Genomic DNA, 21,552 nt, shown 5'->3' with positions numbered 1-21,552 from the left:
CTGAGGAACGCGGGAGTATTTATGGAACGGCCCGTCTCGCGTCATCAGGGGCGCTCTTTCGTCCTCTCGGGTGACTGGACGAAACCATGTTGCGCGGAGGGGGTGTGACACAAAAATCTGTGGGGCAGTATGGTTATATGTCAAGAATGATGTAAACTTGCATGGGATTGCACTCGCAGCGAAGTCCACAAACACACTCTTGCGCAACGTGCTTTCATAACAAACATTTGAAAACATTAAGGTACGTATTTACACAGAAACATACACCAAATAATACGACACTAACAAAAACTTACCGTGATAAAACCACTTATTTTCTTGACATGTATATCATACATTTAGTACATGAAGACGTACATGAAGTGTGATCAGTGTAATCTTTGAAGTAAATATCATATCATGAATATTAAAACGTGCCACTCTAATAATGCTGGGTTGTTTCAAGCCATGTTTGGGGTCAAATATGGACAAAAACAAATGGTTGGGTTGGGTTTGTCCATATTTGACCCAAACATGGGTTAAAGCATTTTTTAGTGTAAGAACCTGGTAAGAACTCACATTTGCACAACTTTTATTTTTAGCAATGAAGACTTAAAATATAATTAACCATTAGGATACTTGGTTTTATACATACTTACTGTAATACAGTGATAGTCTAACAAATTATAGGCTACCATGTTTTGGACACGCACCATGGTAATCTTATTTTTTGAAGGACATTGGAGTATCATGTAGCCTAAACAAATGTACAAACTTACACAACTCTTAGTGATAACAACAAAGACTTCAAAACATCATTAACCATTAGGCCTACTTGTTAAGGTTTTGCACACATAATAATAAACTTCTGCTTTAACAAAATGTGCAAATTACCATGTTTATGACATGTACTTTAGGAGTATCATATAAACAACATGGTATATGATTATGAAATCCATGTTACCTCACGATCTTGTGGTGAAAACAAGCATCATTCAAATAAATAGGCATGTTATAATGGCCTAATTGGCTACTGCAATAACACAAAAGAACCAGAATGACCATGAAAAACATTCATACAATAATGCATATAGGCCTAATTTATCTCATTATCATATCTTATTTGATGTTTCTTGGAATATCATGTAAATGTCATTATGAACTCCCTGTGAACACAGTCTTGCGCAACTTACCGTGAAAACATTGAAGTGCACTTAAAAACATGATAAACCATAATGTTTGCTTCAGAGGAAACCAAAATACAATTACAAGAGATAAAATGGATGCCCTGGAGATTTGTCATGCTTTATCGGCTGTTCTGATGTGATTTGAAGAAAGGTAAAGTGTATATCTGCTTCTCACTTGAGCATTGCCTCTTTTGTTAATATTGCCATGGGGGAAAACTGTGTTCGATTTCTACCAATTATGTCTCAGCGCTGAGAAAGGACACGTTACTGAAGCAAAGTTACTTGATATTGATCTGAACTGAAGCCATCTCTGAACATCCTCTATAGATGAGCTTCATAACCACCATGTCATGTCAGCAGTTCTGTACTTTTGTACCTTGAAGGAATAGTTCATCTAAAAACTCCCAAAATGACAAATTTCCCCAAACAGTCTGGGTTGTCAGTAAGATTTTTTTTAAAGAAATAAATAACTGTATTCAGCAAGTGACAGTAAATACATTTATAATGATTTCTACTTCAAATAAATGCTGTTCTTTTGAACTTTCAATTCATCAGAAAATCCTGAAAAACAAATGTTTCATGGCTTTTCAACATTGATAATAATCAGAAATGTTTCTTGAGCAGCAAATCATCATATTAGAGTGATTTCTGAAGGATCATGTGACGCTGAAGACTGGAGTAATGATGCTGAAAATTCAGCTTTGATCACAGGAATAAATGACATTTTACAATATATTCACATGGAAAATAGTCATTTTAAATTGTAATAATGGTAACACTTTACAATAAGGTTCATTTTTAACTACCTTAGTTAACATGAACTAAGAATGAACAACACTTCTACAGCATTTATTAATCTTAGTTAATATTAATTCCAACATTTACTAATACATTATTAAAATCAAAGGTTGTATTTGTTAACATTACTTAATGCACTGTGAACTAACATGAACAAATGAGGAACAGCTGTATTTTTATTAACTAACGTTAACAAAGATTAACTTAGTAACAAATGTATTGATCCTTGTTAGTTCATGTTAGTTAATACATTAACTAATGTTAACTAATGAACCTTAATAAAGTGTTACCGTAATAATATTTCACAATATTACTGTTTTTACTGTAAATGCAGCCTTGGTGAGCAGAAGAGTCGTCAGTAACACTTTATTTCGATGGCCCACTTTAGACATTCTACTAACTATAAATAACTTTGCATACAAAAACGCATAATAAATGTACTAAAAATTTGGAAATAATTGTGTTTTTCGCGTACAGACGACAATGTTCTCCACGAAAACGATTAAAAATGCTGCATTCTGCTGCCCATGTCACTTTGTAAAGAAACTGTATATAGACTGAACATGTAACACATGCTCATGACGTCACCGGTTTCACCAATTCACGTTTTTGTAGTTTACACTGAGACGATAACGGTATCGTTTTTTAAAAACTTGCACTTTGAAACTCATTTTCAAAAGTTTGCGCTTTCAGCCTCCAAAACGCTGTCGTCGTGTAAATGAACGGCCAAAACGCTAAAAAGTTTCGAGTTTTAGTTGAAAATGGTGTCATGTAAACGGCCCCTAGGTAGACTGTCTGCTTAATATCTGTGCATGCATGTAATATAACACTTTATTCTGATGCTCCCCAACAGACATTATAACTTTAATTACAACTACATGTCAACTCATTCTACTAACCCAAACAGCTACTACCCTAACAGTCTACTAATACTCTAATGAGAGATAGTTGACATGTAGTTGCAAAGTTACTTATAGTTAGTAGAAAGTCTTAGTTTAAAAAACATTAAAAAAAAAATCAAAATTTTGCACGGTTGAACTAACAGTAACCAAGATTGGCTACAGCGCTTAAAGGAAGGTCATGACACCACCGGTGCGTTCCTCATCTGACACTTGATCGATACCAAAGTGCAATGTCATTAATAGTTGCATAATCCAAACGATATAGTTCTGTTTAGTGGGTCAAAATACAGGTTATTAGCCTGACATAATCACCTTATAAAACATGGAAGCAATTAAAGCGTGCAGAATTTCAGGCTTACACTTCACTTCATAACTTTGCACTTTAAATATCATTATTATAGTATTTATCATTGCAGAAATGAGAAAGAGCATTCCAGTAGGCTTTATTCTTTACGTGAAACATCATTTTTTTTTAATAATTTTTCACCCAGGTCTGTGATTTGCGAATAGATGTCCTCATTATAGACTTGATTGTCATATATTGCCATTTACTAGGCCATTTACTGTATCATCATCTATATTCATACATTCTCCCTCCGCAATCCACCAATTCTTATCATGTTATTCCTTTTCTGATGAACCAGACTGCATGTAAAGACACAAAACAGATATTTTATTGAAAATCTGTTGTGTCATATTAGAGCAGCAATTCTGATTCAGATGCAATCTTAAATTGACAGTGACTCAGGTTTTTTATTCAGTATGACGCATAAAAAGAAAGATTTCCGAGCCAGGCTATACGTGTGTGTGTGTGTGTGTGTGTGTCCTTGACGCGGTCAGGATGAGCCAGCAGTTTATAGGCACAAATCTCCAGCACAATGGCACAGCTCAACACCACACCTCTCAATCCAGACAAGTGTTGCATCAGAAACGGGCAAACACTGATACTGTATATACAAACGCTTCCGTGATTACCGTTCTCATGATCAGGCTGTTTTTCTTATCAATCTCCCTTTTAAATAGCATTACATAACACCAGGGGAAGTTTTCTTTAGTTATGTTATATGAGGTAAACCCTGTTGTTCAACACTGATGATTGACAGTTTGAATTCACTCAATGACAAGTCCAGCCTTGTGTCTGGTTTCATTCACTACGTGTTCGTACCATCTTTGCTATCTTTACTTTACAGTTGCAGTCCTAAACAAATAACCTTCTGGAAAAAAATCTTATTGCATAACATGTAATTCAGGGCACATTAAAATGTATTATTGCAGGAGTAATCTGTGTGATATGCATGTTATTCCTCTGGTGCTGTTTTTACAAATTTACAACATTCTTACAAATATATATATATTTACTTTATCTGAATGGTACGAAACTTGGTAAAGGTTTTGCGACTTGCTGTGTGAACACACACACACATACACACAAATCATTGACATGATATAAAAAGGTTAAACGGTCCTGAAAAAAATAGTCACACTTGTAAAGGACGTATAAAAAATGCATTTTATCTAGTGGAAATGTTTGGTACTGCGCCCAAACAAAATCTCACCGAAAGCACATTTTTTTAAATATAAAAAGAACACAACTTGTTTAGATTTATGGCTTTGATTTTCTCACAGTTTTAGAGTAAAACGTGTGAAAAAATATAAATATTTCATATAAAACATGAAAATGGTATTTTTGTGCATTTTTCATAACAATAAATGTAAAATTGTATACATTTTTTTTTCAAGTTCACTTTTTAAAACTTTTTTCACTTCAGAAATAATCTTCCAGGTTTCGTCTTTAATAAGAGACCAAACTTGCTCCAAAAAAAATCCAGATTCAAGAGGTGATAATTTCTCCATGGTCCAAGGTCCATGCTCAAAAAGTGAATAAATTAATTATTACTACTGCATAAATATAATTTAATACCATAAAATACCCTAAAAATACAAAATATTGAATAAAAAATATTATCGAACTAAAATATAGTGCAAATTCGTATTTTTGACCGACACGCGAACAGTACGATTGTTTGTCATTTGCCAATATATATAAAATATGAATTCACAGTAGTGGCGGAAAGTGATGTCCGGTGGGGATATTTGTAATTATTGACCCTACAAGTTTGAATAAACCATCAAAATCTTTAATTATCTATTTTTATAAAATTTGAATAAAGGGTGAAGATGTCAAATTTCCTGAGCTGGACATCACTACAGGACACTAGTGTATGTATATGTACATGTACATGTAAAAAACAAAAACAAAAAAACATTGTACAAACAACTAATTTACAGTAATACGGTATTTAAATGTTAATCATTCAGATATTCGACCATGATGTGACACATCTTACTCTTTTTTTTTTTTTTTATCATCTTATTTATATATCATAGGCCTATATGATTTCTCCTCGTTTCAGCCAGAGCATGATGCTGACTCTAAGGATTAAATGGTTTTGTCACATGTGTTATGTTGCAGAGGTGCGTGACTGAAAGGTCACAGGTTTGAATACCTCAAGAAAGCCTCTTGTCCTCAGGCTGACTGTATTTAGTGAACTGTGAGTAGTTTTGGGGGAAAGCTTCTGCTACGTACCTCAATCCTGTTGACTTATAGTGAACTCCAGAGGTGACTCACTGTGGGCCTTTCTGAGAACTGGCTTTCCTTTAGAAGAAAATCAGATCTTTAGTAACACCTCTATATAGTTATACAAGCTTCTTTATGCTTGAAATTCTATCGTAGTCTTTCCACATTCAAGTCAATAAAATCTGAATACAGTGGTATATCTCTGATCTAGTTTGTGTAATTGCTAAACAACATAGTTGAAGTTAATTGAAAACTTCTCCCTTTAGATAACACTTGCATTTTTGGTTTATTTAGTGCACAAGTCAGGAGGTTTGGAACAACATGAGGTTGGGTAATAAATTGAATAATTTTCAACCTTTGGGTGAACTTCACCACTTCAAGGCTGAGGCAACACGTACGGATTTGGAATAACAATTAAAAATGCATTTTGCTTTATGAAAACATTATTTCTGAATGTTCTCTGAACTTTCAAAACATCCATTTTTTTAAACGTTTTAAAAATGTTTTTCTTGGTCATGCAAACATTAAGGGAATGTCCCATTTTATCATTTTGCTAAATTTTAATGTTCTCTGACCGTTCCGAAACTAAACAAACATCCAAATTAAACATTTCAGAAAAAACGTTCCATGACCAATGTATGAATATTATATTTGTGCTAACATTTTGAGGAGGTTATTAAAGCAACACCTAAGCCCCTTTCACACAGCGCTTTGAACCCGGCAAATTGCCAGAGTGGCTTCTGTGTGAACGCAAACACGACCCGGGATTTATGCCGGGATCGATGCCGGGTTGGGGACCGAGTAACATTGCCGTGTTCAGACCCGGAACGCGCGCTGTGTGAACAAAAGCCAGAACCAATGCCGTATAAGGGGTGTGTCGTAGTGATGATTCACGAGCCTTTGCAATGACGTAGTTATCGTGCGGCTCAGTTACTCTAGAAGAAAGTTTGTGTTCGTCATCGATACAAGAAAGAAAGAAAAAATTTCTGCAAACTGGACTGAAGTAGAGACCCGTCACATCCAACGCCACGCGTCTTTCCGGAACATACACGGGTTGTGTGTGAACGCGCTCTCTGATTCCGGCAAATCACTGGCAGTGTGAATGAAGCAAAATCAAACGAACCCGGGTCAAATCCCGGTGTTGTGCCGAATTTCGACCCCCTGCCAAATTATTACCCCCCTCGTTGAAGTCAGTACCTGATTGCCTAATCCCAACCCCGCCCCTAATCCTAACCCCTCCCCCACAACTAACCCTAAACCTACCAATGCTAGGGGGGTAATAATTTGGCGGGGGTCAAAATTCGGCACAACACCGGGTCACTTTATCCGTGTATTTTCCGGAATCTCTGTGTGAAAGGGGCTCAAGTAACTTTTCCTCAGCGGTCGCCCTACAGGTTGGAAGCGGAATTGTCCGTTACCGCTGTGGTAAATAATTTAGCCAACCGCATCCCACTGTCGCGCGCACACTCGCTGTTTATCCAGCACCGGCTTTGAAATGAACGATATCCACAGACAAGGTAGAGTATGTTGCATGATCTCATGAAAGTATGATGTATTGCGACATCAGAAATGAAGAAAAACTAAATAATGACTATTGTAACGCTTGACGTAAAGCAAGTCAAATTTGTAGTTTTCTTATGTCTCATTAGAACTACAGAAACACGACCCGATCTGGCAATCTTACATAGTGTGGTTATAGCAGATATAGGACCGCAAAGCGAATCCAGAAGTGCCTTTCACCCTGTTACGACTTAATGAACCACTGAAACGATTTTGGAAACATTATTTTAAGGTAAAAAATCTTACTTAGTGTTGCTTTAAAGACCAGGGCCTCATTTATAAAACGTACGTACGCACAGCTTTGAACTGATTTGAATCCACGCCAACGTTCATATTTATAAAAAGTCTTTGCAGTAAAAAAGTGCTTCACGTCAGGGTGTAAGCAGACATACACACTTTTCCTTGTGGCGGAGAGTCAAAGTACAGCAGGCATTTGGAAATCTAAGCAATTCTTGACACTCATACGAAGCCTAAAGCGTTTGGCCATGACTGGTGCTCTTGTGTGTTAATGACATTAATTAGGGGGCGTTTCTGAAACCATTAATCCGAGCAGTTTCAAGATCATTTGCCATTTTAAAATTTCACATCTAGGAGAGAGGCGTAACTTTTGAACGTAAGTGTTGGTTACAGATTTCCTTAATGAAATAGTAAGTAATAAAATATTCCACTTTCAAAAGGATTTATTTTCATTTTGACAGCAATGTTTGACAGTGGTCTAAGGCAAGACACCATTACACAACAACAACCAAGAACAACGGTTCACAAGCCTATAAGTCCATACATTCTGCTCAATACAAGTCCCAAAAAAAGTGTTTATTTATAATCAATGTGAATATAAAGCAAACAGCAATGAGTAAGTGGCTTTTGCTTCAATGCACAATAAAGATGCAGAACTGTAAAACAAAGTTCTAAATGCATATTCTCAATATAATCATAAATCACCTTCTTTATAATGATTTAAACAAGCTGACCAGCAGAATCTGCCATGGATAAGAAAATAAATATAATCTTAAATAAAGTTTCTTCTCTGTTTTGGCACTGATTGTCATCTGTTCTACATACTGTATATATACCCACATCTCATCTAATAATCATAATCATAATCTCTGAGCTCATTTCATCCAATAACATTTCCTACACATGCTTATATGACATCTTGCAAGCTAAAAAAAAATGGAAATTCTCATAAGGAACTAGAAATTAAAACACTGCATCAAAGTATCAAACACTGGCACTTGCAAAACATTTATTTGGCTTTGAAAGGAAAATTATTTTTCCAAAACTGCATCTAGCTTTCAAATATTGTAGGGCTAATCGTGTATAAAAATATGAGTATTGACAAACCCGATCAAGTTGCAGGTGTTGCAAATTATTATTTTTGAATATAATGTGAGTGGCGCTCGCTTTACTGCCACGATGTTGTGGTTGCTCTATGATATAGACCTTAGTCAGATTAGACGGCATATTGAATTGAACACGGATGATAATGAGGCTGAGGGATAAACATGCAGACTTCTATGACATGCACGGAAAGACAGCTTCATTGTTAAAGGGATAGTTCACCCAAAAATGAAAACTCAACATGGAACATGTTGTTCAACCCCGTAAGACTTTCGTTCATCTTCGGAACACAAATTAAGATATTTTTGATTAAATCTGAGAGCTGGATCACTCCTCCATAGGCTTCTTAAGGGATCGAAACTTGCCGGCCCAGAAAAGTTATGAAAGACATCGTTAAAATAGTCCGAGTGACTACAGTGGCTCAACCTTAAGTTTATCAAGCGACGAGAATACTTTTTGTGCGCAAAAAACAAGCAAATATAACGACTTTATTCAACTATTCATTTCCTTCTCTGTGGGCCTCGAGATTTCACGTAGTGTAACAGCGCAGCGCTTCTGGGTTGTACGTCACACGGAGGCTCACTATTGGCCGACGCTGGTCATGTGTGTGTGTGTGACGTACAACCTAGAAGCTTTGCGCAGTTTCACTACGTGAACTCACTCGAGGCCCACAGAGAAGGAAATGAATAGTTGAATAAAGTCGTTATTTTTGTTTGTTTTTTGCGCACAAAAAGTATTCTCGTCGCTTAATAAACTTAAGGTTGAGCCACTGTAGTCACTCGGACTATTTTAACGATGTCTTTCATAACTTTTCTGGGCCGGACAGTTTCGATCCCTTAAGAAGCCTATGGAGGAGTGATCCAGCTCTCAGATTTAATCAAAAATATCTTAATTTGTGTTCCGAAGATGAACGAAAGTCTTACGGGGTTGGAACAACATGTAATTACTGACAGAGTTTACATTTTAGGGGTGAACTATCCCTTTAATAACAGTACAACCCATTAAACACATTGTACTTCTATCCCTCACAGCCTCGTTTTCATTCCTGTCAAAGATTAAATATGGCACGACCCTGATTAAGGTCTATATTCGCAATAGCGCTTGATATGTGAAATTCAATAAGTCTGACTGATCATTTACAAAAGTAAAAGCATATCTCTGCTCAACCATGATTGGAGGAATCATTTAGACGAGTTCTGCACAAAAGTCTAACAATTAAGTTAAGGACCTAAATATGAGCGATTAATAATAGTCATCATTGCCTTAGCAAGCACCACCAATAAACATGACTTGAAACACGCTCTGTGCTTTACATGACCCACCATGGTAAAACATACACAGGATCATCAGACAGAAAACAGATTTAAACACGTTACAAATCTCAAGAATGCAGTTGTTTGCAGTTTTGACAAAATGCCAGGTCTTGTTAGAAACTATTAACTTATAGTATTTCTAGTAAAAAGTGTCTTGTTCCATAATGCCTGATTGTTTCGATTTCCAAAGATATTCTACAAAGATTTATTTAAAAAGGTGTATAATGTAAAAGAACGGCCATTTTCATCGTCTACCATCGCCCACACTTTCTATTCCATCTAGAAGTGGCACTTCCTCTGCAATATTAAAAGGTGGTGGACAGCACGACACTGTGAATATCCATGCAGAAACACATACACTGACACGCTTATACTCTCACTCAGCTAACCATGTAAACAGTGAGACAGCACGCCACGTGTCCTAAGGCTAAGTAGTCATGGTACAAAATTTCACGATCTACTAATAGATTACGATATATCGGAGCACGTAGTAGAGCCCTGTAGACGACGTCAAAACCTGGAGGTCTCAATGGAGACGAGAAGACAAGATGATGAGGAAAGGGAGATTCAGAGAAAGGCAAGGAGATGAGAGGTTTTACCATGTCGGATAAACCCTAGAAAGCCCTAGACGACAAATATGCTAGGATTCCTACCACAAGTACAGTCATGTTACAATACTTGACACAAATCAGACTAAAGATCAGATAGAAACCACGCAATTATCGTTTAAAGTCAACATGAAATCAAAAACTGATGCTTTCTTAATGCACGCTTCTGGTCTGTACAGATGTTGATTAAAATTCAACTTCTACTATCATCTAATAGCACAGCAATTTGAGCAATTTCATCAAAGTTGGCGTGAACGCACCTTAAAGTTTGTAGTTTATGCAGTATTTATTAAAAAAATATTTTTCCGTGCATATTTTTTTTTTAATTCATGTTCCCTCGAGAATTTTTAATCCCTCTTGCATCTCTTCTCTGATGACGAGGGCCTGTCACTCACATGAGATCCACCAAAAGCAAACCACAACCATCCAATCAATTCCCCGCGGACAAAATCAAGCCCCGCCCTCCTTTTTTTTTTCTTTTTTTTTTTTTGAGAGGCCGTTTTACTCGGATATATAGGGACGAATATAAGGGGTCGTTCACACAGAATGCACTTTTGCATTCCACTGGTTTCTTTTCCATTGTTTTTCTATGAACATGCACTAGCAAAGGGTTACACTTTATTTTAAGGTGTCCCTGTAACAGTGTAATTATACATTTTAAGTACTGAGTATTAATAATTAGCTAAACTTTAGGGTTAGGGTTTGGTTTAGGGTTAGTTGCATGTAATGCACAGTTTATAGTAAACACTACATGTAATGTGTGTAACGAGGACACTGTAAAATACAGTGTTACCAACAGTTTTTGTCTGCCGTGATCACATCTCAGATGACAGCGTATGACACAACGTTGTAAGCATGCAGCAAACAAATTAAATGTTGTTCAACTTTTTAAAAAACGCGTCTTTAGACCACTGCGTTCTGTGTGAACCGGCCCTTTTACTGGTGAACAAAAATGTTTGTCTTTGTATTCTTCCATTAAAGTGTAATAAAAAGTGATCATAAGGGGCAGTTCACACAGGATAAGTTTTTGCATTCCACAGTACTTCTTTTCCATTGTTTTTCTATGTAAACATGCACTAGACGGATGTTTTTGAGAGTTGCGCTCACCACTTTTACAGAAACACATGATTCTAAAAACACAGCGCTGAAGTTAAACGTTTTTAAAAACATGTCTCTAGACCATGCGTTTTTTTTTTCATTCCTCTGCCCTACGTCTTATGCAAAAACGCAGCCCTTATAGTGGTAAGCATTATTAATTTAATCTTAAATAAATTATTATTTCTTGTTGCCACTTCCACTTGGTTCGTAACACCCACTTTTCACAATCCAATCACTTGCTGACTGATAAAATCAGGTCCTGCCCTGCGTTTCTTTCATTGACTATCCTGTTGAAAACCATTATGCAAATTTGGTTTGTGAACGACATTTCATGTTGACTTTAAACTGGCAGGTCAAAGAGCTGGACATCACTTTTAAATTATTTTCGAGAACATTAACCACAGGGACATGACGGCACAGCAGTCACAACTGCAATAGATTTCATCATTGTCCTATAATATCATAAAATGCTAACAGTTGGTTAAACCGGTAATCGACATGGATAATATACAAACTGTACTTTACCAAGTGCTGTCAACCCTTTATGCATCTGCCTCTCAAGGACCTGAGGAGAGTGTGGTAAATACATGCAATTGCAGAGCATGTGTATTGTTATTAAACACAATTTACCTTTCCCTGTTAAAATAAGGTGATGACAACAGCATTTCACCTTTAGCAGGTCATTCCCAAAGTCCTCTATGGCAGAAAGTCAAAGTCCAAACCTATTGAGCTGCCTTGCTCTCTACTATCTAGGCAGCAACCTTACAAGGCAGCATCCTATCCGAAATGCAGCTTTATTAGTAGCTCTGTTAATGCACTGTTTGCTATGAGATACTTGACTAAAGGGCCGTTCATACCAAGAATGATAACTATAACGATAAGCATATTTGCGTCCACACCAATGAACGATAACGGTCTGTTTATTCTAAGCTCGCGCGCTGCGGGTTCAAAGTGTGTACAACGTCATCATTGAACATGTTTTTGCTGTTCTCGTTGCATTTACGCGGCTTTAACCAGCAGATGTCCTCAGCATGCTATGTTTTGAGTGAAGCAAGTGCAATCGATCTAATAATCTAACAGTGAATTTAGCTGACGTAGTCAAAATAGTGGAATAAAAACAACACCTAGTCTTTTTCACCGCAATTTGAAAGGAAGCAAGACCATGTTGTCGAAACGAGCGCTGGATACCTGAGGTAAAACTTCTCACCATTTATTCAGAGGGTATAAACGACTGTTTCCCATATACCCCTTTTTTTTTTAAAGGGCTTTGACTTGACAAACAGTGAAGGATTTTTTTCTGGACCTCAGCGATTAACTTCTCCGCAATGTCGTCTGCCATTTTTAAATGCGCGAGCCGTTAAATTAGAATGGATTCTGATTGGCTGTCAGTGTTTTATCGTTCAACAGCTGGAAAAAAATCGTTACAAAAGTGATCCCAATGATATCGTTTCTCTATATCGTTATCGTTATAGCTGTGGTGTGAACTCTGCTATTCTTTAATATTGAGAACGATTTTTAGAACTTTACCGTTATCTTTATCGTTATCCCAGCAAACAATTTTATGTTCTGGGAACGTTAGTTTTTGGTTCCCAGAACGTTCTGGGAACGTTCCCAGAATGTTCCCTATTGGTTCCCCAGGAAAGTTTTCTTAACGTAAATAGAACGTCCCCTTAAGGTTAGGGGAATGTTCTGGGAACCTATTCGGAAAATTAAACCTAAAAAAACCTACAGGGAACGTTCTGGGAACGTTCCCTTTAGGTTATAAAATAGAACCTAAAAAGAACCTACAGGGAACGTTCCTAGAACGTTCTCGTTTGGTTCCCAAAAAATAACCAAATGGGAACCATACGGGAACGTTAGGGGAACGTTCTGTGTTTGCTGGGATCGTCCTTGGTGTGAACGGGCCTTAATGCTATACAACTGAGTTATTCCAAGTTATTCCGAATTGCAAATGTTGTCTTACACACAAATATTGTCTTAAATAGTCAATGAGATTGAGCTATTTATCTCCGCTGATTTCAGGATGTAATAAAATATTTTAGTTTATCAGTTTTTCTCACAGTGCATTCTGGGAATACCCTATCCTTTGCCAAAACAAGGGCTGCATTTAAGTCCACTTTTTATGTCCAACTTCTCTTCATCTCGTTCCCTCGGGTGTACGTCATTGCTTGCGGTGCACAGTGCCCACTACAGGCGAAACCCTTGCAATTGAGTTTAAATGAAACACCCTAAGCCCTTGGAATCTGCTATGGAGCCCGCCATGCGAGTTGCTATTGTGACGTCACAGTCGTGTTGCATTCTGGTCTATGGATCTGCCTGAAGTGTTAATGTGAGTAGACTCGGGTCAAAATCAAGGGGTCGAGGGCCTGTCCAAATAAACTTCCCTCGAACACTTGACGAAGTTGAAAGCACTTTAAAATGGCGGCCCTTACGGAAGTTTGCGAGTCTAAAAGTGGAGTTAAACACAACCAAGTTATTTCAAGAAGGCATGACATCTGGGAGTCTAAAGGGTGTCGATGATGCCTAGATAGGCAGCTCACTAGAGTTTGAAACAGTGCACTGGAAATCATACAGAGGATCTGCTCTAATAAATCCAAGAAGAACCAGAATTTTTTTCCCATTGTGCATTAAACCCTGGTTAATTCTGGAAAAATCCTCCATATGGATCAATTACAAGCATTAATATTGTGCAAGTATATAAACACTCTGAAAAATAAAGGTTCTTTAGTGGCATTGAGGGAGAACCTTTAACATCCACGGATCCTTTCAATTACACCAAAGGTTCTTTAAAGTGGAATAAAAAAACTGATCACAGAAAGTTTTTCTAGGGAACCCAAGTGGCATTGCTGCGGAAACCCCATTTTGGAACCTTTATTTGTAAGAGTGTTTGATTATTTCTTAGAGTTTCAGGTTTTGTCGTGTGCAGTTGGAGAGACAGAAAGAGGAGGAGGAGAAGAATTTGAATAGTATGACTGCACAGAACAGAAGAAGAAAAAACAGTTTAGTCTGCCCTCTTGTATTTGCTGGAGGGAGCCACACACTAAACGCTCACTGTCGCCCTGCAACATATTACACAACATCTCCAAACAAGTAAATCTACAACGACATTACAGCAGAAACCTGCAACCCCAGCCTTGAGCTGATATAATCCTCCAGAGAAGGTGGTGTGCTTAGCTAAGGTTCCTCTGGCTTGCTTGCATCTTTTCCTGAGTTAGAGATATCATCCGCAGCTCCAGGGTCACCCGAGGACTCGACTGTGCCTCCGGCCTGCCCGCTCGAGCTGGTGTCTTTGGAGCGCGCTTGCTTCGGGTTTGCCGTTTGCTCTTCGGTGAGTCTGGAGCTCCTGCTGCTGCGCTGTTGCTCTTCAGTCTCGGGACCGGAGTCGCAGGAGTCGCCCTTCTTTACCTCGTCATCAGACGTGAAGTCGGAGCTGTCAGACGGGCTTAGACCAGCGGAGGCGGAGGCTGGCAGTTGAATCTATTACAGGAGGAGAAACATACTGACTGGAAAGCAGTCTTAACTTCTTAAAGACCCCCTGTGGTGAAAATCCAATTGTTGTTTACAGGTGAAACTTGAAAAATTAGAATATTGTGCAAAAGTTAATATTGTGAAAAGGTTTTCATAAGCTGTAAGCCATAATCATCAAAATTATACCAAATAAAGGCTTGAAATATCTCACTTTGCATGTAATGAGTCTATATAATATATTAGTTTCACCTTTTAAGTTGAATTACTGAAATAAATTAACTTTTGCACGATATTCAAATTTTTCGAGTTTCACCTGTACATAATGATATGTAAAATGCAACACTGGCTAATTTTCATCCGTAGTCCCTTTGTTAAGTCCAATTTGTTATGTAAAATGTATTCACAATTCACATTGTTCAAAAGCAGCTTTACAGAAAATTATGAAATTAATGTTTATAATATCTTAATATATTATTCATGCAGTCACATTTAGCAGATTAGAGCTGGGCAAAAATATAGTCACATTTTACAATGATACTAGAAATCAGGCAGTTGAGATTTGCTATAGAGTATATAACGTTTTACATGTGTGTACTGTGTGTGTGTGTGTGTGTCTTATATATACAGGTGAAACTCGAAAAATTAGAATATCGTGCAAAAGTTCATTTATTTCAGTAATTCAACTTAAAAGGTGAAACTAATATGTTATATAGACTCATTACATGCAAAGTGAGATATTTCAAGCCTTTATTTGTTATAATTTTGATGATTATGGCTAACACCTTATGAAAACCTTTTCATAATATTCTAATTTTGACTGGGGTTTTCATAAGCTGTGAGCCATAATCATCAAAATTATAACAAATAAAGGCTTGAAATATCTCACTTTGCATGTAATGAGTCTACATAACATATTAGTTTCACCTTTTAAGTTGAATTACTGAAATAAATGAACTTTTGCACGATATTCTAATTTTTCGAGTTTCACCTGTATAAGCCTATGTGGTGTTTTTAATATACTTTAAGACAAACCATATGTAAATTAATAAGTCAACACCATTGCTGAGTGTTTTCTGAAATATGGACACAACACGGACTAAAGACATGTAAATGAACCAAAAACAGGACATGATGTCACAAGCTGCAACACTAAAAAGGACAGGACGCTCAAGCATAACTATTTTTTCTTGTCATAGTCGCAATGTTTCCCATCACAGGCATCAGAACCGTATCTCCTCACAGCAGATCTGTGTGTGTGTGTGTGTGACACGGAGGGATTCCTGCTGCTGTTTTGACTTCTTTACACATTTTATAAGCTCTTCACCAGTTCTCAACTGGTCTAAATACCATCATATGTAGCTACGCACACACAACGAGCGCATTTATCCCAGAACACACAGCATTGTTTGGATGTTCGGTAAGATTCGACACAATATATTCGTAATAAAAAACGACCAATTAGGTTGCGAACATACCCCTATGCCTTTAGGTTCGATATCTTTAGGTTTGTTGTTAAAAATGCCAATGTGAACGCTAAGTGGACCAGGACTAGTGGACCAAGCGAACCGAACTACAAGTGTGAACACGCCCTTAAAGAGTAGACTTAATATTTATCTATTTCAGATCCGAATTTAGGAAACAACGAACACATGAAGCTTTGTGCCGTGCTGCTTATATTTATCAAGCTGTAAAAACAGCCCTTCCAGCGCCCCAAAACTTGGACGAGAGTCCAAAACAAGAGCTGGTGGGACGTTGTCCTGCTCCACTTCACAGATGATGAGTGCAAGGAGAGTTTTAGAATGACACGACAGTCATTTATGACAATTCATTCATAACTAAAACAGCTTGTTCCACACGTCATCATTACGCCATTTCTACGTCATTGCACATGCACAGGGCTTTCCAGTTTTGGTTTTCAATCCAATCAAGCGTTTGCATGTCGTCCTGATGGGATTAGAAAAGGTTTAAACCATTCCTTACAATACGAACTCGATTTGAATGATTGACGCGGTTACATGTTACTTTTTTTACTCTGGATATCGGATTATTAGGGTCCATGTGAACGCAGCTACTGATTCAAGTATCTGAGAACGGTTTAATGGCGCATACGAAGTACATGCTGGAATAAAAAGTAAAAGAGATAATCTACCTGGAATGGCTCGGTGACACCCACAATGGAGCTCATATTGTTGCTGTAGTAACCCAGTATGAAGTCGCCAGAATCCTTTGGCAATTCTTCCTCGGTAAAAGTCACCTGGAGATTGCAAATCAAAACCTCCTAATTAACATTCACAAGCTTCAGTGTGTGGCTTTATGAACACAAGCTTTATGAATGCTTTTTCATGCAACTAAATGCATGTGATTTGTCCTTACCTGGTGCTCCTGTCTCAGGAAGTCAGACTCTTCCTGCTTGGCCCAAGTGTAAGCCACATAGTCTTTATGGTGCTTAAACCCAACCTGTGAAATGACATATTTGTAAAGTATGTTCAATCAATTTAATAGCTGCATATGATCTTAACTCAAGAGACAAAAAACATATGATTTTAACCATCGTACTCCTACAACAATAGATGCTCAGAACTGATGAAATGATTGAAATAACCTTGTAAAGCCCAATCCAGTCCCAGGAGCTTCGAGGAAAGTTGGGCACCACCTTGAATGTGGCCACTGCATCTGATATCTCTCTCCATTCATCCTCTACAATGAGCTCTACTAGAGGCATGTCCACCTTATATGGGAACTGAAAGGACATCACATGTTAAACGCATTGCACAAACAAACAATGAAAGTTGCATAGACATTCTGTGACAACCTTGAAAATGAAAGGATTTTATAGTCTGATGTGTTAGGAATTTCCAGCTTTCAATTAAAAGAGCCAATCATCATACGAACCCTTTTCACAGACTGTTTTATGAGCACCTTTTTTTTGGTATGGACATGTTTGAATGTTTGCCTGAATGTTCAAAAAGCACATTATTGTTTTAACATTTCTGATTTTGTTGCGGCTCCTCTCTTCCCAGTCTGTCAGTAACGCTCTGTTTAGTTCCTGTCTCTATGAAGCCCCTCCTTCTGAAAGCACACTGTGCTCTGATTGGTCGGCTGGAGCGGTGTGTTGTGATTGGTCAAGCGCTTCGAGCGTGTTTGGGAAATGTCCCGCCCCTTTCCATAACCGCCAGTTTAACACACTACCGTATTTAGTAGTAGTAATAGATTTTTTTATTTTCCCCGTGGGGCAATTGGATTTGCGGCACAGTCGCAAGGCACTTAATGACATGACATCAGACATAGACATAGACATTGACATATGACACCAACAATAAAATACAAAACAATACACTATACTCCCTTGGGTCTGACCAGACCAGCCGGACATCTAGCTTATTTTGGGTGATTTAAAGCTTTTATGGCTTGTGGTACAAAAGAAAATTTCGATCTATTCTTAGTCAAAAGTGGTAGACTGAAACGACACCTAGATGGCAGTAATTTAAAATGAGATGCTAACGGGTGTGTGTGATCACATACAATGCAATTAGCCTTTTTCACCACCCTGTCTTTGTAAATGTGTTCAATGCTCGGTAGAGTTATCCCAAGTAACTTGCTGGCAGAAGTAACTGTTTTTCTGATTATCTTTTTCTGGGATTCAGTGGCATTTCCGAACCAACAGATAATGCAGCAAGTTAAAACACTTTCAATAAAAGCGGTATAAAACATTTGAAGCATTTTGTTATTAACATTAAAAACAAGCAGTTTCTTTAAAAAATACATTCTTTGCTGTGTCTTAGTGTGCAAAAAATCAGTCCATGAGTCCCATTTAAGCTTGTTGTCCAGTACAATGCCAAGGTATTTATAGTTTGAAACAACCTGAATAATCTCCCCATTGATAAAGGTGTCAGTGGATTGCTGTGACTTTCTAAAATCTATGGACATTTCTTTGGTCTTATTAATATTTAAAATTAAATGTAGATTATTACACCATTCTAAAAAGGAGTCTAAAACTGGCCCATGATCCACCTCCCCGTCCTTTAACAGACTCACTAAAGCTGTGTCATCTGCATATTTAATAAAATGCCTGTTTTGAAAAGTGCTAATGCATGAATTTGTGTATAAAATAAATAGCAAAGGAGATAGAACACATCCTTGTGGAGAGCCTATTGATGTTATCATCACATCTGACAGAACTGAGCCCACTCTAACCCGCTGTACTCTACTGGTAAGAAAGTCCATGATCCAATTAATAATACCCGAGTTAAGATAGAATTCACTAGCTAAAATGTCTGCAAGAATCTTGGGTTGCATAGTGTTAAAAGCAGATGAAAAGTCCACAAATATAATCTTAGCATGAGTCTTTGGTTTTTCAAGGTGGATGTGCAAATAATTCATTAATGTCAAAATTGCATCGTCCACCCCCCTGGAGGCTTGATAAGCAAATTGCAGGGGGTCCATAAGATGCTGGGTTTGTGATACAATGTACTTCTTTACCAAGCGCTCCAGGCACTTCATGACCAATGATGTCAATGCAATCGGTCGGAAGTCATTGGACTCTGTGGGTTTTGGCAGTTTTGGCACAGGTACAATTGTCGATGTTTTCCACAAGATAGGGACTTTACAGAGATTAAGAGAAGAGTTAAAAATATCAGTAAACACAGGGGCTAGCTGTTCTGCACAGTGCTTGAGAGTATTACCACAGATTTTATCAGGGCCAGGACTTTTCCGAGGATTACAGCAACTAAAGACGTGAAAGACATCTGATTGTCTGATGTTTAATACAGAAGATGCAGGGGATGGAAGGGGCAGCACGATGCCAGCCCCAGCACCGCTGCCGTTCTCAAAGCGACAGAAGAACCCATTTAGCTGGTTTGCCCTTTCCAGTCCCTCAAATCCGGGCAGAATCAAGGAAGAATTCCCTCTGCCCTTGTGGGGGACATTGGTCATTGTCTTGATCCCCTGCCATGCCTCACGCGAGTTGCCTGACATCAGGGTTGCCTCAATCTTCTGTCTGTACCTGAATTTATCCAGTTTTATTTGTCTTTTAATTTGTCTCTGTATGTCCCTTTTGGCTGTATCATCCTGGTTCCTGCATACTTTTTTCTTTTCAATTATAAGATGCTTTAATTTGTTGGAAATCCAGGGCTTATCGTTTGGAAAGACTTTAATTGTTTTTATGGGTATAACTGTGTCTACGCAAAAATTGATGTAATCAGATATTGATTCTACCTGTTCATTTATATCAGGGCATTTAAAAATGTCCCAGTTTGTACAATCAAAACAACCCTGCAGGGTCATAATACTGTCATTATTCCATACTTTAACGGAGCGTTTTTGAGGCTTCTCTCTTTGCAGAAGCCTCTGATATGTAGGACGGAGATAAACCACATTGTGGTCAGATGCCCCTAGTGGTGGGAGCAATGATGAAGAGTAAGCATTTTTAACAGTTCCATAACATAAATCTAAAAACTTATTTTTCCTGGAGGGACAATCCACGTACTGATAATATGTGCGTAAGCACTTTTTCACAGGACAATTATTAAAATCTCCTAAAATAAACTTAGGGGCATCCGGAGACAGTAGATCGAGCTTATGGGAGAGATTAAAAATGATGTCTAGTGCCCTATCGAAATTTGCCTTTGGGTGTATGTATACGACAGTAAGAAATATCTGAGGAAACTCTCTGGGCAGATAAAAAGGCCGAAGCGAGACACACAACAGTTCAATGTCAGGGGTACACAAACTTTCTCTCACCAACACTGTACGACACCACTCGTCCCGGATGAGTAGACAGACCCCGCCCCCACGGGTCTTCCTCGTAATTGTAGGATCCCGGTCAGTCCTAAACACAGAGAAACCGCGGGATCCCACCTCGCTGGATGTGATGCTGTTGTCCAACCATGTCTCCGTGATAGCCATGACACAGGCACTACGGTACTCGTGCAGGTGGCGGATATTTGCAGTCAGCTCGTCGGTTTTCGCTTTTAGGGACTGGGCGTTGATAAGCAGCGTAACGGGCAGGGAGAGTTTATTTTTCAGCCTCCTTAATCTTCGCCGAGTACCCCCTTTTGATCCTCGTTTGCGCTTTGTTCGGGTAGTCCATGTCTTTGGGTTGGTCCTTAAATAGTTTGGTATAGAGTTTACTACGGCTGCATGATCCGTAGATAAACGATCGCGTGTTAGTAGGAGGAATTCTCTACTATACCGGATATCACCCGCGACGCTAGCGACATGGTCATGATAAAGTCCATGGGCAAGACAGTGTTTTAAAATCACTATAAGCAGTCCGATGTTACACCAATAAGCCAAGTCCATGATTGCTTTAGTGTAGTGCGGGATAAGATGCATATCATACAAACATTCACGATAACAAACAAATAAACAAACAAGTGCCAAACACGAGAGACAGCAGGGCAGCCACAGAGCAGCGCCCGGAACCGGAACCTTATAGTATTTTCCGCACTATAAGGCGCACTTAAAAGCCTTTAATTTTCTCAAAAAACGTCAGTGCGCCTTATAATGCGGAGCGGCTTATATATGGATGGTGAACACACGTTCACCAAGACGCGGAGACAGCGCCGGCCGACTTACGCCACTATCTGCCAATGGATCGTGGATGCCTGGGCTGATATATCAGTCTCCTGTGATCCGAGCTTTCACGAAGGCTGCAGGCAGGAATAATCTCTTTATTCAGCCAGCTCATATACCCGTATTTACTTCCTGTTTTCGGCCGAA

The 21,552-nt window shown here is 38.3% G+C and overlaps 1 protein-coding gene across 1 annotated transcript in view; it reads right to left on the bottom strand.

The window, feature by feature from the left end:
- Window positions 1-14,208: 14,208 nt before the first annotated feature.
- The window catches only part of inpp5jb (inositol polyphosphate-5-phosphatase Jb), a 40,836-nt gene continuing 33,492 nt past the window's right edge, over window positions 14,209-21,552 (bottom strand). The window contains exons 10-13 of the mRNA XM_056232816.1: window positions 17,435-17,572; window positions 17,206-17,289; window positions 16,982-17,086; window positions 14,209-14,841 (exon numbers count right to left, since the gene is read on the bottom strand). Of these exons, the coding sequence (XP_056088791.1) occupies window positions 14,539-14,841; window positions 16,982-17,086; window positions 17,206-17,289; window positions 17,435-17,572 (630 nt within the window). The 3' untranslated portion in view covers window positions 14,209-14,538. The remainder of the gene's footprint in view (window positions 14,842-16,981; window positions 17,087-17,205; window positions 17,290-17,434; window positions 17,573-21,552) is intronic.

Source organism: Rhinichthys klamathensis, unplaced genomic scaffold (assembly GCF_029890125.1).
Source record: "Rhinichthys klamathensis goyatoka isolate OS25496 unplaced genomic scaffold, OSU_Roscu_1.1 h1tg000356l_1, whole genome shotgun sequence".
Classification (NCBI taxonomy): domain Eukaryota; kingdom Metazoa; phylum Chordata; class Actinopteri; order Cypriniformes; family Leuciscidae; genus Rhinichthys; species Rhinichthys klamathensis.
The sequence above is the reverse complement of the archived record's forward strand: the minus strand, read 5'-3'. Positions and strand labels throughout refer to the sequence as shown.